The 26849-nt window shown below is 46.1% G+C and overlaps 1 protein-coding gene across 2 annotated transcripts in view; it reads left to right on the top strand.

Moving 5' to 3' along the window:
* The first annotated feature begins 3067 nt into the window (after nucleotides 1-3067).
* The window catches only part of LOC138815392 (serine/threonine-protein kinase H1), a 30477-nt gene continuing 6695 nt past the window's right edge, over nucleotides 3068-26849 (top strand). The window contains exons 1-2 of one of the 2 annotated variants that reach the window (XM_070004755.1): nucleotides 3068-3181; nucleotides 12441-13467. In XM_070004755.1, the coding sequence (XP_069860856.1) occupies nucleotides 12511-13467 (957 nt within the window). In that variant the 5' untranslated portion in view covers nucleotides 3068-3181; nucleotides 12441-12510. The remainder of the gene's footprint in view (nucleotides 3182-12440; nucleotides 13468-26849) is intronic. The other variant, XM_070004758.1, reaches the window with a different exon arrangement.

Below are 26849 nucleotides of genomic sequence, written 5' to 3'. Positions count from 1 at the left end.
ACACACACACACACACACACACACACACACACACACACACACACACACACACACACACACACACACACACACACACACACACACACACACACACACACACACACACACACACACTTCAAGAAACTCTTATCTCGCCGGGCGCTGGTGGCTCACGCCTGTAATCCTAGCTACTCAGGAGGCTGAGATCTGAGGATCGCGGTTCAAAGCCAGCCCGGGCAGGAGAGACCGTGAGACTCCTATCTCCAATAAACCACCAGAAAACCGGAAGTGGCGCTGTAGCTCAAGTGGTAGAGTGCTCTCCTTGAGCTGAAGAGCTGAGGGACAGCGCCCAGGCCCAGAGTTCAAGCCCCACGACCGACAAAAAAAAAAAAAAGAAACTCTTATCTCCATGACAAAAACAAAAAACAACCCTTCCCCCCCCAAAAAAAAATCTAAAAAAAACTAGGCATGATGATTAGTGCATGTCATGTCATCTCAGTTGCCAGAGGAAACTTAAAAGAGGTGATTTCAGGCACAAGACTGGGCAAGAAGAGAGACCTCTTATCAAAAAAAGGCTGGAAGAGGCTCAGCAGTAGAGGGCCTGCTTAGCAAGCTTGAGACCCTGAGTTCAAACCCTAATACAGAAAAAAAAAACAAAACTGAAGCTTACAGACAGCAGGAGAGAGCAACAAATGGAGGTCCTTTTCCATAATAATAAATAGCTGTGTAGCCAGGTGTTGGTGGCTATAATAATCCCATAATCCTAGCTACTCAGGAGGCTGAAATTTAAGGATTGCAGTTCAATGCCATCCTGGGCAGGAAAGTCCATGAGACCCTTATCTCCAATAAACCACCAGAAAACCAGAAAAGGCGCTGTGGCTCAAGTGGTAGAGTGCAAGCCAAAGAATGGAGGGACAGGGCCCAGGCCCAAAGTTCAAACCCCACAACCAACAAGAACAAAAATAATAATAATAAAAATTAAAAATAGGTAGCTGTGGAAATGGCAGAGATGACTCCAAAGTGTCTGTACCCTTAATAATTCATTAGGCTGGGTGCTGGTGGCTCATGCCTGTAATCTTAGCTACTCAGGAGGCTGAGATCTGAAGATCACAGTTCAAAGCCAGCCAGGGCAGGAAAGTCCGTGAGACTCATCTCCAATAAACCACTAGAAAACTGGAAGTGGCACTGTGGCTCAAGCGGTAGAGTGCTCACCTTGAGCTGAAGAGCTGAGGGATAGCGCACAGGCCCAGAGTTCAAGCCCCACGACCCTGAAAAAAAAATTCATTAGCTTTTGGGGAACTATTTTTTTATTTTTGAGACAAGATCTCACCATGTAGCCTAGCTTCAAACTTGAGGGATCCTTTGCTTCCCAAGTGTTAAGCTTACAGAGATGTCTCACTGTGCTCAGCTTGGCAATAATTTTCAAAGTTTTTCTTTTTAAAATAAATCTTACATAAAACTATGCTAGGCAAAACAGCCAAATGATGTTTTACTGATATTAATTTGTTTTTAGGTTCAAAGTAGAACTTAGCTTATAAGACAGCTCCATATTCTATGTGAGAGCTCTAATAGAATGTTGAGAAAGTGAATGAAATAGATGAAGGAAGGTTACAATGTTTCTATCATTTGTAGCATTTTAGTAATTTGGCAGTGAGACAACTAATCTCACATAGAAATCTACTTATTAGCAGGGAGCTGGTGGCTCATGCCTGTAGTCCTAGCTAATCAGGAGGCTGAGATCTGAGGATCAAGGTTCAAAACTAGCCTGGGCAGGAAAGTCGGTAAGACTCTTATCTCCAATAAACCACTCGGAAAACCGGAAGTGTTGCTCCAGTGGTAAAGTGTTAGCCTTGAGCTGAAAAGCTGAGGGACAGTGTTCAGGCCCAAAGTTCAGGCCCCATGACTGACAAAAAAAGAAAAAGAAAGAAAAAAAAGAAATCTATTTACTTTTCATTCTTATAGCACACTAGTGTGTGCTCCAGTACTGAACTCAAGGTTTTATTCTTTTGGTCAAGGCTGGCACTCCACCACTTGAGCCACATTGTCAGTGTCAGCCTTTTGCTGGTTAATTGGGCATAAGTCTCAGGGATTTGTTTGTCTCTGTTGGCATGTTGGCTTTGATTCTTACATCTCAGCCTCCTCAGTTTTTAAGATTACAGGCTTGAACCTGTACTGTACCCAAGATTCATTTTTACCAATCAAGTTACTTGCTGTGGTGATAAGAGGCAAAATTTAATACATCTGAGTGTCCTGAGTTATTTATGTCGTAGGTTTTTATTTTATTTACTTATTTATTTTTTGTCCGTCGTGAAGCCTGAACTATAGGCGAGGGCACTGACCCTCAGCTCTTCAGCTGAAGGCTATCTTCCACTTGGGCCACAGCGCCACTTCCAGCTTTCTCTGTTTAGGTGGTGCCGAGGAATCGAACCCAGGGCCTCATACATACAAGGCAAGCACTCTGCCACTGAGCCACCTTCCCAGCCCCTATGTTGTAGTTTAAAAAAAAAAAAAAGTTAAAATTTAAGTCAATCTTTTGCAGAGAATTTGATGCAGTTTCTAGAAATTTGGTTCAAACTCACCGCGTCTCCAACCTCACTATTCGAAATCCCTTTTCCAAGTTGAGTAAGGTGGCGCAAGTCGAGAGGTGGAGGCAGGAAGATCGAGACCTTTCGGGCATGCAATTATAAGACCTTGGCTGACAAAAAAAAAGGGCTGGGACGCGGCCCAAGTCCTGGTCCAAGTGTGGTTCAAGTGCGAGGCATTGGATTCAATCCCCTGCAAACCTACCTCCCCCACTTCTCTCCCGCAAGAGCCCTTTTCTTCCACTTTAAAAAAAAAAAAATCTTTAAAGTGTCTAATTCCTCGATCCAGCTTTTTTTTTTTTTTAAGTGCAAATCCTTCCCGCAGCAGTCTAGTTCTTTTGAACAAGGGAATCCACCCCTACCAGGGGAGCGTCCCCGCCCCCAAGGGCGTTGATTGGCAGACTACGCTCAGAGCGCTGCCAATCACGTGACCTGGCCCCCAGAAAAGTCCAATCTCGTTTCGCTCGGTGGGCGGTACAGGTTTGTTTTGACGTCTGGCGCGCGCTGTGATGACGCTACGACGCTGACGCCGGAGAATGGCGGCGGCGGCGGCCGTGGCCGCGACCGGGAAACGGTCCGCTGAGCCACGGAGACGCCGGAGAGCCAGCCGCCCGCTCGAGGTGAGGCGGCGCGGCTCTGTGCGAAGGCCGAATGGGCGGGAGGGGCTGACGAGCGGCAGCCGCAGTTATTTCCTGGTATACCAGGGCCCGCCCCTGTGCAGCCCGAAGCCTCGGCCCGAGTGCTCTGGGGCCTACGGTGCCGGGGAGCAGGCTGCTCAGTAGCTTCTCCGGGTCCCCTGTGCCCCCGAATGGCTTGATTTCGAGACCTGCTGTCGTGGTGGGTCTGGTGGACTTGCTCGGATACCCTGCCTGCTGTCTATTTGTCTCACGTCCATCACTGGTTAGATTGATTTAACCTAGTTGCCCTCACTGGTCTCGAGCGTACTCCACATTGAGGGACTGAACGCCAGGTTACAGCGGGGCAGTGATCGCTTCCTGTACTGGTTAGAAAACAAACCTGACTCCAGCTTGGGTCGCCTGCATGGCAAATCTGTCTTCCTTGCCAGGGGAACCCTAGCACCCACTGTCCAGTCGCTGAGGTGATCATTCCCACCTGAAAACCGAAAGTTCCTCGCTACCTAACACTGGCTCCTTAGTGACTGAAGGATGATGGCTAAACTGTTTAGCTTGTGGCATTCAGGGATCTTCATGTTCTGACAAAGGCCTAACCCTATAGTTAACACCCGAGCATTTCTGCACTGGCTACCTTTAGTAGTTTATTTTTGAAGCTTGTGAGCTTCCTGTTAGCTCTTGTGGTTTCATGCCCTTCTTCAAATATGCAGTTTTCTCAGTTCCTAATACTCTTTCCTTCCACTCCACCCTCATCCATCAGTATGGAAGACTTACATGTGTTCTTTAAAATCCACCCAAAATTTTCATGGAAAAGCCTCCCTTTATATAGCAGTACTATTTGCTGAATTTTTTGGGATAGGTTAATGATTTATGAATAGATACAGATTCAGCCATATTATCATCAGGTCCAAGATCTGAGGTAACCACAGCAAATTCCTATGTATGGAAGTCCTACAGCCTCTACAATCTTGACGATCTAAAATCTCTTGGGGGAGAGGTGTGTGTGTGTGTGTGTGCGCGCGCGCGTACGCGTGCACACCATTACTCCCTTTCAACTCAGGGCCTGGGCCCTGTCTCTCTTTTTGCGGGGGGAAGGGGTCCGGTCGTGGGGCCCGAACTCTGGGCCTGGGCGCTGTCCCTCAGTTCTTCAGCTCAAGGCTAGCGCTCTACCACTTGAGCCACAGCACCACTTCTGGCTTTTGTCTTTTTGCGTATGTGGTGCTGAGGAATCGAACCCAGGGCCCCATGCATGTAAGGCAAGCGCTCTACCACTGAGCCACCTTCCCAGCCCCGAGCCCTGTCTCTTAATTGTTGCTTTTTTGTTTTTGGCTTAAGGCTGGCACTCTACCACTTGAACCACATCACATGTTTGATTTTTCATTGGTTGATTGGAGATTAAGAGTATCGTAGACTTTTCTACCCTGTCTGGTTTTAAACCGCTATCTTCAGATTTCAGCCTCCTGGATAGGGTAGTTTTTCAAGATAAAAATTCAAGAGCTTGGGGCTGGGAAGGTGGCTCAGTGGTAGAGCACTTGCCTTGCATGCCTGAGGTCCTGGGTTCGATTCCTCAGCACCACATAAAGAAAAAAGTCAGAAGTGGCGCTGTGGCTCAAGTGGTAGAGCATTAGCCTTGAGCTGAAGAGCTGAGGGACAGTGCCCAGGCCCAGAGTTCAGGCCCCACGACCGGACCCCAAAAAAAAAAAATTCAAGAGCTTGGGACTGGGAAGGTGGCGCTGTGGCTCAAGTGAGAGCGTTAGCCTTGAGCTGAAGAGCTGAGGGACAGCGCCCAGGCCCAGAGTTCAGACCCCACGACCGCCCCCCCCCCAAAAAAAAAAAATTCAAGAGCTTTACTGAAAGGCGTGTGTGTGTGTGTGTGTGTGTGTGTGTGTGTGTGCTGGGGATTGAATCCAGGGACTTGTGCTTTACCAGTGAGCCACACCACCATCCGCCTTACATTTTCTTAAGATTTTGATCCAAAAGATATGATCTGGAGTTGAAATTTATATTTTGGAAAAAGAAAAAACCCAAATGAAGTTGTTGTATTTCCTGGTTGAAGACCTGTGTGATTGCCTCAGGAAGTTGTCTCTTTTGCCCAGTTGGAAGGGCTAGCTATGCCTTATGGGCTTTGGACCTGGGTTCAGTTTCCGACTTTTATGAGATCTTGAGGTTCTTGAATCCTAGCTTCCTAACTCCAAAATAGAAATAACTATTCCCACTGCATATGATTATAGATGGGTGAGATAATGCATAGGAGATGCTTAGCACAGTTAAAAACTCTTGCCACTATTATCACTAGTGGCAGTTTTTCCCAGAGTGGCTCTCTGGATCTTTGGTTCATGCCTGTAATTCTAGCTACTTGTGAGGCTGAGATTGGAAGGATTGTTGTGATGTGTGCCTATTGTTGTAGCTACATGGGAGTTTGTGCTTAGACAGAAAGCAAGAAGACTCTGTTGCAAAAGTTAGGGCTGGAGGAATTGCTCAGAAGTAAAAGTGTGAGCACCCAAGTTCAAACATTGGTACCAGTGAAAGAAAAGCTCATCTCCTTACTCTTCCCCTAGTGCTAGGGATCAATCCTAAAGCTCTAGACATTATGCTAGTCAAATTCATGCTCTACCACTGAGCTACAAGCTCAGCCCCAGAAAAATTTCACATTAGTAAGTCTGTTTGCTCTTCAGACTAAGCTAGGTAGGAAGCTATATACTTAATTTATTTCCTTGAGGGCATTTCAGTACTCAACGAAAGCTCCAATACTACTGGCTATTTAGAAAGTTAACTTGTTAGAGGGCAGGTTTGCTGAATAAGTTTGTTATCAAGGCCTAACCTAATTGTTCTTTTATGAAAAAGTTATATATATATATATATATATATATATATATATATGAGTTAGGGAAAGTGCAGACTTCAGGAAACCTGTTTGCTGCTAACACTTTTTTTTTTTTTTTTTTTTTTTTTGCTGGTTCTGGGGCTTGAAGTCAGGGCCTGAACATTGTGAGCTTTTTCACTGCCTCTAACAATATACTTTTACCTCTTACATTGGCACCTGGAATTGAATGGTCCTGCACATCCTGGTGTCTGTGGAATCTGAAATAGATACTGGGGTTCTCTTTTTCTCTTTGTTAGTTACAAGTTAATAGTTAAATGAATGAGACTTGAATTTGGTCTTCTATTTCACTTTCTAAATGCATCTTATTTGGGCAACTTCAGAATTTCCCAACTGTGTGATGATGTGAGTGTACTATAAGTGTGCATTTCAGAAAAGGTGCTCAATGATATGGGAAAGGATTGAGGCCTTGACCAGGTGAAGCTGGGCTCAGCTGGACCTCCACTACTTCTAGAGTCTCTCCTATATGGCAAAAGCAGCCCCAAATGGGGAGCCAAGAGACTTGGGTCTATGCTTGGTCAGCATTGTCTGAGTGACTTCAGGCAAGTTGCTCTATTTTCTTGGTTTGTCACTTCTGTAAAGTGTCAGTCAGTCAGTAGTGATCAGTGCTCACTTCCATTGCCACTGTCCAGCAAGCTGTGTTTTCCTTGAGAGTATATGTATCAGGATAAGAATTGAAAGTACAGAGCAGACTCTAGAGCATTGGATATGATGTTGGTGAATTGGTACAACTGGTTTAGTGTGACCCTCCTAGAGAACCTTTTCTGAGGCTTTCTCACTCATCCTGCCCATCTATGCTGGCTACGTTCTGGTGGCTTTCATATATATATATATATAAGCTGGGATCCAGAAAAGGCTCTGTCCTTTCCAGGTGTTTTGCCAGCTATAACCTTTGTTTGCCATTGTTTCCTAACCGATATAAGAAGAGAACTTAACAGATATGATTAGAGTATGGAACAGTGTGATTACTTGTAGGATATTGCCTGTGTCTTCCAGTCTTCACAGCTAGCACCCTTTCTCTTTGTCAGTTTGTAGACTTCTGGGAATAGGAAGTATCAGAAGTAGCTTACTTCGAGTCTTTTCTAATTGGAATAAATGTGGCTCTTCACTGCTGACTTCAGATCTTTGCACAGGCTTTGTTTAAAGTGAAAACTCAGGACTTTTCTTTTGTGAACCTCAGTTTTTTTCATCAGGGCCAGACCAGAGGTGGTATGCACATTTCAACAAAAAGAACTAGTATATATGTCTAGAGAGAGCAATTTATTTGTGCATCTAGAGTTCTGCTTCCTCACCAGAAAGAAAGGATATCTGAAGAGCTTGTGTTGGTGGGTGAATCATTGTGCTTGGTTACCTGTTCCAGTTCGTCTTTCTTCTTAGTGTTGGTTGCTGTTGTTTATTGAGTAGGAATCAGGGGCCAGGGGCCTGTGTTCTGCCTCAGGAGTACTGGACTAATAGCCTTCCCTTTTCTTTTTCTTTTTTTTGGGGGGGGTCCGGTCGTGGGGCCTGAACTCTGGGCCTGGGCGCTGTCCCTCAGTTCTTCAGCTCAAGGCTAGCGCTCTACCACTTAAGCCACAGCGCCACTTCTGGCTTTTTTCTTTTTGCTTATGTGGTGCTAAGGAATTGAACCCAGGGCCTCAGGCATGCAAGGCAAGCGCTCTACCGCTGAGCCACCTTCCCAGCCCCATAGCCTTCCCTTTTCTTGAGCTTTAGTCCTTTCTTATGATGAAGTATTAGGTTTTCCTGAAGGAAGGGAGGACACTGCAAAATTCCAAGTCCATAGTTCTAATTATTGGCCTCTGTGAGAAGGAACCTCCTTTCTTAAAGTTTTTGTTTCAGGTGGCTCATGGAGAACCTGCTAGGCATTTGGGTGAGAGCTTTAGAAAGTCCTAAAGAGTTTGTGTTGGTAGATGAAGCCTTTTCATGTGAGGAAAGATAAACTTCATTCTGTTGAGAATTATATTGATACACTGATTAAAATCTGAACTCAATCTCAAAATTCTTTCCATCTGATAGATGAATGGTGTGTGTGTGTGTGTGTGTGTGTGTGTGTGTGTGTGTGTGTGTGTGTGTGTGTGTGTGTGTGTGTGTGTGTGTGTGTGTGTGTGTGTGTGTGTGTGTGTGTGCGTGCGTGCATGCGCGCGCGCTGGCTTTCCAACCCAGGGCCTTGTAAATGCCAGGAAGGTACTCCACCACTGGAAGGAAGGTACCAGGAAGGTACTAGGAAGGTACCTTCAGCCCCATATCCAGTAGATTGTAATCAAGGTTGTGGATATGTTTCAGTAATAAACAGGGTGCTCAGGATTGATCTTACCACCTGAATTCAGGGTCTTGGCTTACTGAAATCTGATGATCTCTGTGTGTGCTCTACAACCCCCCCCCCAAACTGCTACAGTAAAACCTACTTGGGATACCCTCTGCTTTCTTCGATGGGGTTGGTTGATGGCTTTACAAGGGGCTGAGGAGATGTACTTACTAGTTAAATAAGTGAGACTTTAGTTTGGCCTTCCATTGGCCTTCTAATGGATGGTCAACTTTTTTTTTTAACTTTTAAAAACTTTTTTATTGTTATTATAAAGGTAATATATACAGAGCTTACCATTATATAAGTCAGGTAAAGAATACATTTCTTGGGCTGGGAAGATGGCTCAGTGGGAGAGTGCTTGCCTTGCATGCATGAGGCCCTGGGTTCGATTCCTCAGCACCACATAAGCAACAAGAATAAAGCCGGAAGTGGCGCTGTGGCTCAAGTGGTAGGGTGCTAGCCTTAAGCTGAAGAGCTGAGAGACAGAGCCCAGGCCCAGAGTTCAGGCCCCACGACCGGACCCCCCCCCCCAAAAAAAAAAGTGCATTTCTTTTCGGACAAAGTAACTCCTTCCATCACACTTTACCAGTTTTCCTCCCATCCCCATTCACAAGTTGTGTAGTTCATTTTCAACATAGTATCTAGTGAGTACCACACCTGCATTTGTTCACTCTTTGTCCCTCATTCTGATCAGCTTTTTCAGACTCTATATCCAGTGACTTGAAGTGAATGTCACACGAGCTGTTTCACATTCACTACAGTGTATGTGAACTCTGCTGCCAATTTCCCAACGGGCCTCCTCTTGTACTCCAGATCCTCGTTCTAGGCACTACTGAGTGAGGAGCTGTAGTGCTCTCCTCCCTCCTCCCTCCCACTCCTGATTTCCAGCCTGTAACTCCTGTAAGTTGTCCTACTGACATCTCTCAATTCTACCCTCTGTCTTCCTTCCTTCTTTCCTTCCTTTTTTTTTTTTTTTAAACTAATATTAGGGTTTGAACTCAGCCTAGTGTTTCTGAGGCTTGGTAGCTCAACCAGCACTCTTGCTATTTGAGCCACACAACCAGCTTGACCTTTTTCTAGTTACTTTGGATATGGAATCTCATAGACTTTTCTACCCTAGTTGGCCTTGAAGAATGATTCTTCAGACCTCAGCTTCCTGAGCAGCTAGGATCACAGACATGAGTCATTGGCACATGGTTCTCTAAATACAGGTCAGATCACCTCTCTTTCCTCATAAACTCTTTGGTAGTTCTCCTTCACTTCTCCCAAAGGCCCTGATCCTTCACTGAACAAACTTGTGCTGCCTTCTGTAATTGGTTCCTGTTGGCCTTCCAAAGCTTCAGCCCCAGTCCTAGGTTTGCAAACTCAATTGCCTATTTCCAAACATACTTTGAGCTTCTGGGCCTTGAAGTATGTTATTCTCTGTATCTGAATCACTGTTCCCACCTCTAGTTACTTGACACATGCTTGCTTCAAGATTCAGCAGAGGGAAAAAAAAAAAAAAAAGATTCAGCAGAGGGGTTACCTCTTGCCAAAGCCTTTCCTACCATTTGCCTCGCTCTACATGTACCTACTATTGTTTTTCAAGTTTAACAGCATGCTATATTAGAATTACTTCTTTTTCCAGATATGATAGTACACACCTTTAATCCCAGTACTAGGAAGGCTGAGGCAGGAGGATGGTGAGTTTTAGGTATAGTGGGACCTTGTCTCACACTGCCCCCAAATAATCTGTTTATATGTTTTTTTTCTTTTTTGTTAGTCATGGGGCTTGAATTCTGGGCCTGGGTGCTGTCCCTCAGCTCTTCAGCTCAAGGCAAGCACTCTACCAGTTGAGCTACAGCGCCACTTCTGGTCTTCTGGTGGTTTATTGGAGATAGGAGTCTCACGGTCTTTCCTGACCAGGCTGGCTTTGAACCGCAATCCTCAGCTCTCAGCCTCCTGAGTAGCTAGGATTACAGACATGAGCCACCAGTGCCTTGCTTTGTTTTTATGCTTTTTACTTAGGCAAAAATTTAGTGTCTTGTCAAAATATAATCTATATTGGACCACAATTTATTCTTTCCTACTTTCTTGACATCTGGTAGGTGTTTTATAAACACTTTACCTGAATTGATCATTCATTACCAATTCTGTATGCCATAATAAATTTTTTTTTTTGCCAGTCCTAAGGCTTGAACTCAGGGCCTAGGCCTTGTCCCTGAGCTGCTTTTTGCTCAAGGCTAGCACTCTGCTTGAGCCACAGTGCCACTTCCAGTTATTTCTTTTTATATAGTACTGAGGAATTGAATCCAGGGCTTCATGCATGCTAGGCAAGCACTCTACCACTGAGCCACATTCACAGTCCCATAATACATTCTTAGCTGTCTTTCAAATGTAGTCCTCAGGTTGACTTAGATAGGAAGGCGGTGGCCTCTAGAAAGCAGTGACTTTAGCACTTTACCCTCTCCAGGACCCCACCATTACTGGGTATTAGTGGCAAAATTTCTCTGAGAAGCAATTAATGAGGGCTCTTAGATCCTCATCCCAAGGAAGCTGAGTGCCCTGATAAAGAGCCTAAGTCACAACTGGATACAAATGCTGCTGTTCTGAGTTCAAGCGCCCTTCTGCCTCATGATCAAGTCTAGTTTGTCAGACTGGCATTGTAATGAGGCTTGTGGTCCCAAGTTCACTGGGATAGGTTCCAGCCAGCTTTGGGTCTTGTGTGAGATTTCAGCCTTGTGGTGAGCTAGGGAATTGTAAGACCCTGGAAATGCCAGGGAGGAGATTGTGCATGAGTAAAACAGTGAACACCACCCAGAAAGTAAGGCTAGGACAGCACCCATGGTAGTAATTTTTTTTTTTGGGTCCGGTTGTGGGTCCTGAACTCTGGACCTGGGCGCTGTCCCTCAGCTCTTCAGCTCAAGGCTAGCGCTCTACCACTTGAGCCATAGCGCCACTTCTGGTTTTTTTTCTTTTTGCTTATGTGGTGCTGAGGAATCGAACCCAGGGCCTCATGCATGCAAGGCAAGCACTCTACCACTGAGCCACCTTCCCAGCCCCCCATGGTAGTATTTTGTTGTTCGCTGCAGTGGTACCAACCTTGATAGGAAGCCTAGAGGGCTGGGAGAGCCCACTGTATGGAAGCCTTGGAAAAGCAGCTTTCTCAGCCCTGGTGGGTGGTGGTGATGGAGGAGGTCTCTAACATTCTACACTCTTTTCAGAAAATATGAGTCAGAGTAACAAAAGGAGTGATTTTAACATTTAAAATATATAGGACTTCAACTAGGAGAAAAAGGACCTAGGCAGAGTAGGGAAGTGAGAGCTGTGACAGATGAATCTCATGCACTTTCCTGTCCCTAACAGGTTTAAGGAGCAACATAGAGGTCTGGGAATGTGGCTTAGTGGTAGAGTATTTGCTTAGCATGCATGAAGCCCTGGGTTCGATTCTTCAGCACCACATACACAGAAAAAGCGGGGAGTGGCACTGTGGCTCAAATGGTAGAGTGGGAGCCTTGAGCACAGAGAGGCTCAGGGACAGAGCCCAGGCCCTGAGTTCAAGCCCCAGGACTGGAAAAAAAAAAGAGCAACATAGACAAAGACCTAGGGAGAGTTCCGTCAAGCCTTTCATCTAGAGCCACCAGTAAGTCTGACTCCGTTCTTTGTGTGTGTGTTTGGGGGGGGAGGGGTGCGGGTTCATGTACACGTTGGTCCTTGGGCTTGAACTTGGGCTTAGGCAGTTTCTTTGAGTTTTTTTCCCCTCAAAACTAGTGCTCCACCACTTGAGCCACAGCTCCACTTCTGGCTTTTTTGGTAGTTAATTAGAGATAAGGGTCTCATAGGCTTTATTGCCTGTGCTGGCTTCGAACCTTGATCCTCAGATCTCAGCCTTCTGAGTAGCTAGAATTACAGGCATGAGCTACCAACACTCAGCTGGACTAAGCTCTTAGGGACCAAAGCCGTCCTTCTTTCCAGGGTTAGGCCTTCAGTTAAATCAGACTAGGCTTATTGAGAAGGAGTGGGGGCAGGATCCCTTCAGGGGGATCCCCAGGTATGCTGACATGCCCTATTTTCTGTTTGCATAGGTGTAGACAGGGCACTGCCTGAGGAGCAGGTCCTGCCACCCTCACTGGAGAGGATGCCCCTGTGTCCGTGATGGGCTGTGGGACAAGCAAAGTCCTTCCTGAGCCAACCAAAGATGTCCAGCTGGATCTGGTCAAGAAGGTGGAACCCTTCAGTAGTACTAAGAATGATGTGTGCAAGCACTTCATCACAGAAGTGGAACATGTTGGTCCTTTCAAAGCTGGATTTCCAGCTGCCAGTCAATATGCACATTCTTCCCCTAGTGCCCCCACTAGCGGCCACACAGAGCCTCCCTCAGAACCACCACGCAGGGCCAGGGTGGCTAAGTACAGAGCCAAGTTTGACCCACGTGTGACTGCTAAGTATGACATAAAGGCTCTGATTGGCCGAGGCAGCTTTAGCAGAGTGGTACGTGTGGAGCACCGAGCAACCCATCAGCCATATGCCATCAAGATGATTGAGACAAAGTACCGAGAAGGACGGGAGGTATGTGAGTCTGAGCTGCGTGTGCTGCGCCGGGTCCGCCACGCCAACATCATCCAGCTGGTAGAGGTGTTCGAGACTCAGGAGCGTGTGTACATGGTGATGGAGCTGGCCACCGGTGGTGAACTCTTCGATCGCATCATTGCCAAGGGTTCCTTCACTGAGCGGGATGCCACAAGGGTTCTACAGATGGTGCTGGATGGTGTTCGGTATCTGCATGCCCTGGGCATCACACACCGAGACCTCAAGCCTGAAAATCTACTCTACTACCACCCAGGCACTGACTCCAAGATTATCATCACTGACTTTGGCCTGGCCAGTGCCCGCAAGAAAGGTGACGATTGCCTGATGAAGACTACCTGTGGTACACCTGAGTACATTGCGCCTGAGGTCCTAGTCCGCAAGCCTTACACCAACTCTGTTGATATGTGGGCACTGGGGGTCATCGCCTACATTCTGCTCAGTGGCACCATGCCCTTTGAGGATGACAACCGCACCCGGCTGTACCGGCAGATACTCAGGGGCAAGTACAGTTACTTGGGGGAGGTGAGTCTATTTTGCCTTTATTCTAGGGATGTTGGTGAGGGAACTGTGTGTATATTGGGGGAGTGGTATAACATGCAACTTCATCAGAGGGACATGCGCTGAGCTGCGCTGGTGAGAGCCAGGCAGGTAATACGAAAATGGTAAAGTGAGACTAGCAGAGTATCGAAGTTTTGGTTTCTCCTGAAAGTCAGCCCTGAAGTAAGGGTTTGGGTGCAGATAATTTCCATGGGAAGTGATTCCAGTAGCTGTAAGTTAAACAGTGAAGGTGAGGCAGGAAAAGGAATAAAGCCAATTCAAGAAGTGGGCTGCCAGTGTGGGCTATTAGAATCCAATCCCATTGGGGACCTTTGCCACAGAATGGTATCACTGAAGTGAAGGTTTTTCTTTTCTTCTTGTTGCTTATTTGTTTGTTTTGTTGGTCATGGTGTTTAAACTCTGGGCCTGGGCGCTGTCCCTCAACTCTTCAGCTCAAGGCTAGCACTTTACCACTTGAGCCACAGCGCCACTCCCGGTTTTCTGACTGGTTTATTGGAGATAAGAGTCTCATGGTGCCAGGTGCCGGTGGCTCACGCCTGTAATCCTAGCTACTCAGGAGGCTGAGATCTGAGGATCGTGGTTCAAAGCCAGCCCGGGCAGGAAAGACAGTGAGACTCCTATCTCCAATAAACCACTAGAAAACCAGAAGTGGTGCTGTGGCTCAAGTGGTAGAGCGCTTGCTTTTGAGCTGAAGAGCTGAGGGACAGCGCCCAGGCCCAGAGTTCAAGCCCCACGACCAACAAAAAAAAAAAAGTAAAAAAAAAAAAAAAAGAGTCTCATGGGCTTTCCTGCCCTGGCTGGCTTTGAACCTCAATCTTCAGATCTCAGCCTCCTGAGTAGCTAGGATTACAGGAGTGAGCCACTGGTGCTCAGCTGCTTTTTTTTTTTTTTAATTACAATTATTATATACCACATGCGTTGAGAATTTCTCTCTCTCTTTCCTTCCTTCCTTCCTTCCTTTCTTTCTTTCTTTCTTTCTTTCTTTCTTTCTTTCTTTCTTTCTTTCTTTCTTTCTTTCTTTCTGTCTGTCTGTCTGTCTGTCTGTCTGTCTGTCTGTCTGACTGTCTGTCTGTCTGTCTGTCTGTCTTGAGGCTTGAACTCAGGGCCTGGGCACTGTTCCCGAGCTTCTTTTTGCTCAAAGCTACCACTCTACAAGTTGAGCCACAGTGCCACTTCTGGGTTTTTCTTTTTTCTTTTCTTTCTTTTTTTTTTTTTTTTTTTTGTGGCCCGTCCTGGGGCTTGAACTCTGAGCTTGGGAGTTGTCCCTGCGCTCTTCAGCTCAAGACAAGTGCTCTTCTGAGCTCTATCACTTGAGCTACAGCACCACTTCCTATTTTCAAGTGGTTTATTGGAGATAAGAGTTTCACGGACTTTCCTGCCCAGACTGGCTTTGAACTGTGATCCTCAGATCACATCCTTCTGAGTAGCTAGGATTACAGGTGTGAGCCACCGGTACCCCGCTGGCTTTTTCTTTTTATATGGTACTGAGGAATCAAACCCAGGGCTTCATGCATGCTAGGCAGTTACTCTACTATTAAGCCACATTCCCAGCCCCAAGTTGAGAATTTCTTTGGGAACATTAAATCTTCTGTTGCATCTTGGCAATCCTGAATGCCAGCTAATGCTGGAGAAAGTCCTCAGGTAGAGAGGCAAAGAGATACAGGCCCTGGGAATGGGAAGCTGTTTCTAGGCACAGCAGTTTCAGGTCAGTTCAGAGCTGATCAGAGGGACAAGGTCTCCTCAGCATCTGTTTCATGGGGACAAGCCAGAGTAAACACACTCCATCTCAGAGCGGATTCCTTTTCATCTCTATCTGGTTCTTCCATGCAATCATGAGCGCCTCGGGTATCCATATCTTCCAGTTGATTTTTTTGTTGTTGTTTATCCATCGTGGAGCTTGAACTCTGGGCCAGGGCTCTGTCCCTCAGCTCTTCAACTCAAGGTGAGCACTCTACCATTGGAGCAACAGTGCCACTTCTGGCTTTGAACGGTGATCCTCAGATCTCAGCCTCCTGAGTAGCTAGGATTACAGGTGTGAGCCACCAACACTTGGCTCTTCCAGTTTTTTAAAGAGAAGTCAGACCTGAGCTTAAATGTTGGAAATCTAGTTCATATATTTAAACAGCACCATGTGCCAATAAAAACTAGCCAATGGCTCATATTGAACCAACAGGCCATCAGCTTGTGCCTTTGCATCCAGTAATGGTTCTGATACCTGCAGAGATCTGACAGGTTTAAGCCCTGGTGGTTGCCAAAGGAAGGTGCAAAAAGACCCGAGTTTTTTTTGCTCAAGGTTAGGTCTCTATCACTTGAGCTACAACTCTGCTCTCTGGCTTTTTGGTGGTTAAGTGGAGATAAGAGTCTCAAGAACTTTCTTGCCTGGGCTGGCTTTGAGTTGTGATATCAGCCTCTTGAATAGCTAGGATTATAGGCATGAACCACCAGTGCCTGGCTGCATTAGACTTATTTCCAAAATAACCAACAAAAAGTCAGATGATAGATGTGGCGCAAATGGTAAGAGTACCTATGTAGCAAGTACAAGGCTTTGAATTCAAAGGGAAAAGTGCAGATGGTGAGAGAGGAATAACTTAGAAATGAGCCCTTGATGTTCATAATACTCTCTTCTCAGTATCATAGAGGTAATGCCCTGATATTTACTTGGTTCTCAAGTGTGGATAGGAAACAGGATAGTACAATTCTGGTGGTTTAAACTGATGATAGTCTCTCCCAGTGCTCTAGGACAGAGCTGTAAAAGAAGTTGGTGTTGTCTGTTCTACTGAGGAGACCCTCTGGTTATGAAGTGAGTGATTGCAAGGGGTGATTGCTGTGTCGTATTTCTGTTGGTTGTCTTTACCACTATAAAAAAGTAAAGAGAAGCCAGAGCTCAGATAGAGAGAGGTAGAGGTTAGTACTTCTAAGACTATTTATTTTTGGTGCAGGTCCTGGGGCTTGAACTCAGGGCCTGGGTGTTGTCCCTGAGTTTTTGTGCTCAAGGATCGTGCTCTACTACTTTGAGCCACAGCCCCATTTCAGGGTTTTTGGTAGTTAATTGGAGATAAGAGTCTTACAGACTTTCTTGCCCAGGCTGACTTTGAACCGTAGTCCTCAGATTTCAGCTCCCTGAAGAGGTAAAATTACAGGCATGAGCCTATAAAATCATAAAAATCCCCTAGGATTTTAAAATAGAGATTTGAATCCAGTAGGTCCAGGTGGAGCCTGAGAGTTTTCATTCTGTCAGGTATTCAGGTAGCGTTGGTGCTATGGACCTGCAGACTACACTTAAAGGAACAAGTATTAGCTGGGTACTGATAGCTCAACCTGTAATCCTAGGTACTCAGAAAGCTGAAACTTGAGAATCTCAGTTCAAAGCCAGCACAAGCAGGAAAGTCAATAAGACTCTTATCTCCAATTAACCGCCAGAAAAACAGGAAGTAGTGCTATGGCTCAAAGTGGTAGAGTGCTAGCCTTGAGCAAAACTGCTCAGGGACATTGTCCAAGCCCCAAGTTAAAGTCCCATGAAAGACCAAAAAATAAAAATAAAAAACAAAAAATTAAAAAAGAAGTAAGTATTGAGACTGCCATAATGATGTCCTGAGATGGATTATCAGTAACAGTTATGGAGGTGTGACATGGACTTCAGAAGATATCCAGGAGGCAGGAGACTGGGCAGAGTAGAACAGCATGCACATAAGTACAAGAAAGAGCAGGAGGCAGTCTCTTGGACAGTGGCTCATGGAGCAGATTCAGCTATAGGCACGATCATACAAATTCCTAGGTTAAGCTAAAACTATTATCTTAAGATAGATCCATGAATGCCAGAAGATTGGGAGGCTGATAGTGCTTCAGGAATTCTGGCTCCTAGATCTCTGCATGATGCCACACTGTTGAAAGGTCTAGATATTACTGACCATTATGGCTCTTGCCTTAATACTTGCTCCTGTAAGTGTCCTCTGCAGGAATTTGCAGGAGTATGCAAGTATAGTTAGAGGGAGGGATAAAGGTTTCCTAAACTGCTGACAAAGGAAAGACTCTTGTACAAAAGTCTATAGATTCATCCAATAATTCCTATTATGGCAGATGTTGATTGGACAGTTTATCTAATTGGAACTTGCAGTCTTATAAACTGGTTATCTATAGTGGGGAATGACAGATGAATGGGGGAAAGATTAAACTCAGGCTTATTGTTCCTACTGAAGCTAAAAGACTGGGTTTAAAGATTATGTTCCTCTGCTGCAATCAAAGAGGCATACGTTTGCGGCTCCCGGTGTGAGTGTGTCTGGGCACTGACCCTGAGCTTTTGTGCTCCAGACTAGCACTCTACCACTTGAGCTCTACTTATGGCTCTTTGGTAGTTAATTGGAGATAGGAGACTCACTGACTTTCCTTACTAGGCTGGCTTTGAACTGTGATCTCAGCTCTCAACCTCCTGAGTAGCTAGGATTACAGGTGTGAGTTACTGGTGTCTGGCTCCCTGCAGTCTTTGTCTAAACCTCAGTTTAGTTGGTTGTACTGGAACATTTGTAAATAGTAACTGTGAAGAACTGGCTTCTCCTGAGGGAAGCAGCTGTGTTTATTGGTGATGCCCTGGTTATGTCCCAAATGCAACTGTTGGCAGGCGGATGGGGCTACCAGCCAGTGGGGAGCACTTTCTTCTGGAGACTGTGAAAGGACAAATTAGAGACTCTTGAGGATTTAGAAGGTTGCTGGCTGTGGGCTCAAGTCAGGGAAGCATTTGAAAAACCTAGGACAGTATATGCTACGCATTTCTTAGGGCAAATTTATGACTCTTAAAAGAGGAGGGGCTGGGCGCTGGTGGCTTACACCTGTAATCTAGCTACTCAGGAGGCTGTGATTTGAGGATCAGGGTTCAAAGCCAGCCTGGGCAGGAAACTCCGTGAGACTCTTATCTCCAATAAACCTCCAGAAAAACCAGAAATGGCAATGTAGCTCAAGTGGTAGAGCGCTCGCCTTGAGCTGAAGAGCTCAGGGACAGCGCTCAGGCCCAGAGTTCAAGCCCCATGACCAACCAAAAAAAAAAAAAGAGGAGGGAATATGAAAGAAGATGAGTTTGAGATGAAAAATATGAATTTTATCAGAGGTCTAATGTAAAGAGAATAGATTGGAAGTGAAGAGAGACATATGTTGCCAGATGTAAGGAAGAGCTGTATGAAGGTGAGAGGAGGCCAAAGGCATACAAAACCACCTTGAGAGGTGAACTACCTGCCTCAGGAGGCCAAGACCCCAGAAAGCTGGAGGAGCTGTTTTTAAAGGAATGATATAGATAGATGGTGAATCACATGTAGACTCATACTAGAGGACTAATAGAGTCCTTTCAGGAAGAGCTGCTATGCTTCACTTGACCTGAAATGTGACATCCTTGGCCTGATGTCATTACTGTTGTCAAGAGTTCTATTCCTAGAGACAGGGCGTATGAAGAAGCTCTTGGAGGATTGATGGCAGAGTGATGCCATCATCAGTTCTACTGTCTGTTGAATTCAGCAGTCTGAATTGCCACCCTCCTCGCTTGAGTAGTCTGAGTTGTGGGTGAGTTCTGGGTGACTACACCAGGAACAAGTGGGCTTGAGCACAGACCTCTCACAAAGCCTCGTTCAGGTGAATGGGTGATGGGCAGATAGTTCAGGTTGGCAAGGAAACTCACTCCGTCACTGCCCAGGGAATAAGAGGTAGCGAAGGTCACTTGTCAATGATGGGTCTCTGAGCTGAAGGCTGGCCATCCATCCATTTGGGGTTGAAAGGCACTGAGTGTACACATCACCCTGTGGTAGGATGAGTTGTAGAGAAGGCGTTTGTATCCTCATCTCAGCTCTTCCCTGACTCTCTTTACCTTCATCTTGCTGACATTCTAGCACTTGAGCCATAGCTCTTATTTCTGGCTTTGTGGTCACTAGTTGGAAATAAGAGTCTCTCAGAGGAGCTGGGAATGTGACTCAGTGGTAGAGTGCTTCCTAGCATGCATGGCATTGTGGCTCAAGTGCTAACCTGAGCAAAAGAAGCTCGGGCACTGAGTTCAAGCCCCAGGACTGACAAAAAAAAAAAAAAGAGTCTCAGAGTTTCATGTTTGGGCTGGCTTTAAACTGGATTCTCATATCTCAGCCTTCTTCTTTTTTTTTTTTTTGTCGGTTGTGGGGCTTGAACTCTAGGAGCTGCCCCTCAGCTCTTCAGCTCAAGGCTAGCGCTTTACCACTTGAGTCACAGCACCACTTCTGGCTTTTTCTGTTTATGTGGCGCTGAAGAATTGAACCCAGGGCCTCATGCATGCTAGGCAAGCACTCTACCACTGAGCCACCTTCCCAGCCCTATCTCAGACTTTTTTTTTGGGGGGGGGGAAGGGGGTCCGGTCGTGGGCCTGAACTCTGGGCCTGGGTGCTGTCCCTCAGCTCTTCAGCTCAAGGCTAGCGCTCTACCACTTGAGCCATAGCACCACTTCCGGCTTTTTTTTTTCTGCTTATGTGGTGCTGAGGAATCAAACCCAGTGCCTCATGCATGCAAGGCAAGCGCTCTACCACTGAGCCACCCTCCCAGCCCCTATCTCAGCCTTTTGAGTAGATAGGATTATAGTCATGAACCACCAGTACCCAGCTTCTGTTCCTCTTCCCCTCCTCTGCCTCCTTTTTCTTTTTTTCTTTTTTATTTATTTATTTATTTATTGGGTCCGGTCGTGGGGCCTGAACTCTGGGCCTGGGCGCTGTCCCTCAGCGCTTCAGCTCAAGGCTAGCGTTCTACCACTTGAGCCACAGCATCACTTCCAGCTTTTTTTTCTTTTTGCTTATGTGGTGCTGAGGAATCAAACCCAGGGCCTCATGCATGCAAGGCAAGCACTCTACCACTGAGCCACCTTCCCAGCCCCCCTCTTCCCCTCCTCTGCCTCCTTTTTCATTCTAAGGAAAGGAGTCTTTCTAGATTGCTCAGCTGATCCTGAACTCCTGGACTCAAGTGATTTTCCTGCCTCAGCCTCTAGACCTCTAGAATAGCTTGGTTCTCCACTTCTTAAAGTGACTCTATTAATTTAAGCTATTTTTTTTTTTTTTTGTTGGTCATGGGTCTTGAACCCTGGGTCTGGGCGCTGTCCCTCAGCTCTTTAGCTCAAAGCTAGTGCTCTACCACTTGAGTCACAGTGCCCCTTCTGGCTTTTTCTGTTTATATGGTGCTGAGGAATTGAACCCAGTGCCTCATGCATACAAGGCAAGCACTCTACCACTGAGCTACCTTCCCAGCCCTTAAGCTAATTTTTAAAAAGACAAAGAGAAAGAGAAAGAGAGAAGGAAGGAAGGAAGGAAGGAAGGAAGGAAGGAAGGAAGGAAGGAAGGAAGGAAGGAAGGAAAGAAAGAAAAAAAAAGAAAAGAAAAGAAAGACTAACACCTCGGGATGTTGAAGATACCATTAGGTGCAGAGGATATGGCATATCTTGGTGCTGTCTGGGTGATGGATATTGGCAGTATAGACATGCAGCCTGGTTTATGTATGCTATCTCTTCCTATTCCCTGAAGGCACAGGTGCAGTGAATTAAAGATAAAACCTTATCTCAGGGTTAGAGGCATGGATCTAGTAGTAGAGAGCTTGCCTAGCAATGAGGCCCTGAATTCAAACTCCAGGACCACCTAAAACAAAAATAAAAGATCTTACCCTGCTGGGCACTGGTAGTTCACACCTGTAATCCTAGCTACTCAGGAGGATGAGATCTGAGGTCACAGTTCAAAGCCAGCCTGGGCAGGAAAGTCTGTGAGACTCTTATCTCCAATAAATCAGAAAACTGGAAGTGGCGCTGTGGCTCAAGTGGTAGAGCACTAGCCTTGAGCTGAAGAGCTGAGGAACAGCGCCCAGGCCCAAAGTTCAAGTCCCAAGACCGACCAAAAAGAAAAAGATCTTACCCTAAGCCCTGAGTAAGTCTGCCTAAGCAACATGAGAGATCCATGAGGATCCTGAGGAATCGAACCCTGGGACCTCATGCATGCCAGGCAAGCATTCTACCACTGAGCCACCTTCCTAGCCCTGGATGTTAAATGTTTGAGAAGCTCTTTCTTTACCTGTCTAGAAGGGATCTCACAGGAAGGGCTGTCTCCACTTCTGTATGTTTTCAACAGATAAAATACCCATCATCTATTGCAGGAGTGAAACCCTTAGGCCAGATTCTCACTAGTCACTGGAAAGTGGCATAATTTGGGCCGTTTGTCAGTGTCCTTGGAGATCTATCCGTGGTTGGAGACCTTTTTTTAGGAAGGTAGAGGCAGCTGTTTCAGGGGTGGGAAAGGAAAGTTAGGAGACAAGCTCTTAGTGGAGAAGAGCCAAGTCTTTTGATGTGCCACCTCTAGACCAACTGTTAGGTTCATTGGAGTCTAATCCTCTAGGTATTCCCTCCCACCCCCACCTCCACATTGTTGGGACTGGAACAAAGCCTTGTTCATGCTAAGCAAGCACTCTACCACTTGAACTACACCCCAGCTCTTAAGTTTTTATTTTGTTTTTGATTGAGTCTTGTACTGCCTTTACCTGGGCATTCCTTGAATTTGTAATCTGCTTGCCTCTGAGAAACCGAGATTACAAACAAATGCCCTTATCCCAGCTTAGTCTTTTAGGCATTCTCCTGTTGCTTCTGGCTCTGCTTACACACTTCTCAAGAGCAAGATCTTTCCTGTGGTGGCAGAAGTGGATGCCACCCCCACACTGTTGTATTCAGCCCTTCCTACTGAAAGGCTTTTCTCTAACCACCTCCAGCAGCTTACTAGCCCAGGTCAGAGCTGCTTTTCATCACTGCCACTTTCCACCCCCAGCCCTCAATGTCTCTTCAACAAAAGGGAATATCATTCCTTGTGCTCAGAGTCATCACTGGAGTGCCAGCTGTCCCCTCCCTTTCCTGCTCTTTTCATTGTCTCTCCATCTGGACAGCACTGTCCTCTCACAGGCCCTGTTGCCTTCTAGGCTTTCTAGGTCTGGGATCTGCCAGGCTGTCATCTCTCCTATATTTAGACTTCTTCAGATCCACTCATGGCCTCCCACGTTCCTCCCCTCTGCCCTCACTGCAATAGAGCTGTATCTCTGTTAAAGGGATGTTTTATCATGACCTGGACCAACCATCCTCACTGGCTGTAACTTTCTAGACTCCTCTTCCTTAGTCCTCCCATTTTACAGGGTCACTTTTCTTCCTGCCTCAATGCCTTGGTCTGATGCTTACATGGTACTCATGGTACCCAGCTGGCTTGGAGCAGAAGACTTGTCACCTTCATCTTCTCACTCATTCTTCCATTCCCGGCTGACCAAGTAGCTGCTCTGAGCCAAGTCCTGTGTACCTAGGGCTCCAGGTACAGAGACCACAGTGTCTGTGAGTTACTGTCAGCCACCGAGGTTCCAAGCTGCATCAGAAATTAGAACAAGAGGGGTTACGAAGGTGGCTCAGTGGTAGAGTGCTTGCCTCTGCACCACATAAACAGAAAAAGCCAGAAGTGGTGGTGCAGTTCAAGTGATAGAGTGCTAGCCTTGAGCTGAAGAGCTGAGGGACAGCGCCCAGGCCCAGAGTTCAAGCCCCATGACCAAAAAAACAAAAAAGAAAGAAATTAGAATAAGAAAGTTTTTTGTTTTTTGAGCCAGTTTGGATTTTGGAAACCAGTTGGCCTCAGTTGAACCTTCCAGTAAAAATAAGAGATTGCTCTGTAGCAAGGTTCTACCTAGAACCTTCTAGGGCTATTCCAGGGCATTGTTAAAAGCACACATTGCTCCAGGCGCTTGTGGCTTATGCCTGTAATCCTAGCTATTCTGGAAGCTGAGATCTGAGGATTGTGGTTCAAAGCTGGCCCTAGCAGGAAGGGCTGTTGAGACTCTTATTGTCAAATAACCAGCAAAAAAGCCAAAAGTGGAACTGTGTGTGTGTGTGTGTGTGCATGCATGCATGCGTGCATGCGTGGGTGTGTGTGCTGATCCTGGGGGTTGAACTCAAGGCCTGAATGCTGTCCTTGAGCTTTTGTGCTCAAAGCTAGCCTCTACCACTTGAGGCCATAGCTCCATTTCTGGCTTTTTGGTAGTTAATTGGAGATAAGAGTCTCATAAATTTAAAACACTCAGGCTGGCTTTGAATCACTATCCTCAAATCTCAGCCTCCTGAGTAGAGGATTTACAGGTGCGAGCCATTGGTGTCTAGCTCAGAATTTTTTAAAATTAATTTGTTTTGTTTTGTGTGTTTGGGTATATGCTAGTATTGGGGCTTGAACTCAGGACTTTATGCTCTTGCTTAGCTTTCTTGCTGAAGGCTGGTGCTTTACCACTTGAACCGTATCTCCACTTTCAGCTTTTTGCTGGTTGATTGGAGATAAAAGTTTCTTAGATTTGTTTTCCTGGGCTGGCTTCAAATCTCAATTCTCAGATTTCAGTCTTCTAAGTAGTGAGCCATGGTGCTAGAATCCTTGACTCTTGAGTTGTTTTCTTTTATCCTCCTTTCCCTTCACTTTGTAGGGACAAGTGGGGGGCACAAGATTAGAGTTTGTTACTCATCTCAAGTTTCAGAACTTTACTAACCTTTAAGTTGTCAAGCTTTTTCATTTCTCTCTCTCTCTCTCTCTCTCTCTCTCTCCTCTCTCTCTCCTCCTCTCTCTCTCTCTCTCTCTCTCTCTCTCTCTCTCTCTCTCTCTCTCTCTCTCTCTCTCTCTCTCTCTCTCTCTCTCTCTCTCTCTCTCTCTCTCTCTCTCTCTCTCTCTCTCTCTCTCTCTCTCTCTCTCTCTCTCTCTCTCTCTCATCATGGGGCTTGAACTCAGTGCCTAGGCACTGTCCCTGAGCTCTTTTGCTCAGGGCTAGAGCCCTCCCACTTTGAGCCACAGTGCCACTTCCGGGTTTTCTGATGGTTAATTGTAGATAAAAGCCTCACAGACTTTCCTGCCAGGGTTGGCTTTAAACCCCTATCTTGAGTAGCTAGGATTATAAAGACATGAGCTACTAGCAGCTGACCCTTTCCTTCCTTCCTTCCTTCCTTCCTTCCTTCCTTCCTTCCTTCCTTCCTTCCTTCCTTCCTTCCTTCTCCTTCCTTCCTTCCTTCCTTCCTTCCTTCCTTCCTTCCTTCCTTCCTTCCTTTCTTTCTTTCTTTCTTTCTTTCTTTCTTTCTTTCTTTCTTTCTTTCTTTCTTTCTTTCTTTCTTTCTTTCTTTCTCTTTCTTTCCTGCTTGTGTGTACGCTCAGGGCCTTACACATTAAGCAAGCACTCTACCACTGAGCTAGACATTTATTTGTTTATTTACAGAGTCTCACTTCTGTTGCCCAGGCTGGTCTCTTCTTAATGCCTGAGCTCAAGAGATTCTCCAGCTTCATTCAGCCTTTTGTATAGCTGGAATCTGCCTCTTTTTGAAACCCCAGGATTGGGTATGTAGCTCAGTGGTGTTCAATCTGTAGCAACACACACACACACCCAGGATTGGGTATGTAGCTCAGTGGTGTTCAGTCTGTAGTGCACACACACACACACACACACACACACACACACACACAGGATTGGGTATGTAGCTCAGTGGTGTTCAATCTGTAGCGCGCGCGCACACACACACACACACACACACAGGATTGGGTATGTAGCTCAGTGGTGTTCAATCTGTAGCAACACACACACACACACAGGATTGGGTATGTAGCTCAGTGGTGTTCAATCTGTAGCAACACACACACACACACACACACACACAGAGGATTGGGTATGTAGCTCAGTGGTGTTCAATCTGTAGCAACACACACACACACACACACACACACACACACACACACACACACACACACACACACACACACACACACACACACACACACACACACACACACACACACACACACACACACACACACACACACACACACACACACACACACACACACACACACACACACACACACACACACACACACACACACACACACACACACACACCCCAGGATTGGGTATGTAGCTCAGTGGTGTTCAATCTGTAGCAACACACACACCCCAAAAATCTGTTCTGGGGCTGGGAAGGTGGATTAGTGGTAGAGTGCTTACCTTGCATACAGGAGGCCCCAGGGTTCGATTCCTCAGCATCACATAAGCAGAAAAAGCCAGAAGTGGCACTGTGGCTCAAGTGGTAGAGCACTAGCCTTGAACTGAAGAGCTCAGGGACAGCGTCCAAGCCCAAGCCCAGAGTTAAGGCCCCATGACCAGCAAATAAATAAATAAATAAATAAAAAATCTGTTCTCAGCTGATGGCAGTAAAATGTACCTGTAGCTCCAGAAGCAGAGATGGGAGGATTACTTAGCCCAGGAGTTTTGTTTTGTCAGCTCAAGGCAAGTGCTCTACCACTTGAGCCACAACACCACTTCCAGTTTTCTGGTCGTTAATTGGAGATAAGAGTCTCACAGACTTTCCTGCCTGGGCTGGCTTTGAACTGTGATCCTCAGATCTCAGCCTCCTGAGTAGCTAGGATTACAGGCGTGAGCACCCGGCTAACCCAGTAGTAAGTTTAAGACCAGCTGAGGTAACATAGCCAAACACCTGTTTTAGAAAAACAAAGATCAGCAATATATGGTAACTCATGACTGTAATTCTAGCATGTGGGAGGCTAAGGATTGCAAATTCAAGGTTAGCCTGGGCTAAATAGTGAGACCTTAGCTCAAAATAAAAATAACAAAATTTCCCTTTCCTTCCACATCCTTTTTCCTGCTGCCTACCCTTTGCCAGACCCCTGCGGGGGGGTGTCTCAGGGTGTGGATCTTTTTTTTTTAATTTTTTTATTGTGAACATACTGTACAGAGGGGTTACAATTACATGGGTAAGATAATGGGTACAAGGGTGTGGATCTTGATAGGTCTGGGGACCAGGATGATGACGTCTTGACCTGAAGAGGGCATGTTGGCTCCACTACCACTAAGTGTCCAACAATCTTGCTAAATTTTTCAAAACACTTAATCCTTGTGGGCAGCATCAGTGTGTGCTATTCTTGTTGTCATTCTGCAAGTTCTGCTCTCTTAGTAAATTCAAATCTTTGTTGCCCAGAATGTCTTCTGTGCCCTTTTCTGTGCTCTCATTCAGGCCCACGTAAGTACAGAAAGGAGGCCTTTGAGGGTGGGAGTACTAGGCCTGCAAATGCAAAAATACATCTAGAGACAAAGTAGAGGGAAGGACTGAGTCATAGTTGCTCAGCTCAGCTTTATTACTCCCTCCTTCCCCTGGCTGCTCTGTGTGGAAGAGCCTGCTAGAGAGCCTTCCCAGAGGCATGAGCTGGACAAGGAGGCCCAAATGATCAGAGATCAGCTGTCAGATGGTGTGCTACGTGTCTTACATATAGCCTAGAAATGGGGAAAAAAGATGGGAAGCCTTCGGTCCTTAGATC

The sequence above is a fragment of the Dipodomys merriami genome, unplaced genomic scaffold (assembly GCF_024711535.1).
Source record: "Dipodomys merriami isolate MVZ:Mamm:240054 unplaced genomic scaffold, mDipMer1.0.p SCAF_64, whole genome shotgun sequence".
Taxonomy (NCBI): Eukaryota; Metazoa; Chordata; class Mammalia; order Rodentia; family Heteromyidae; genus Dipodomys; species Dipodomys merriami.
The sequence above is the reverse complement of the archived record's forward strand: the minus strand, read 5'-3'. Positions and strand labels throughout refer to the sequence as shown.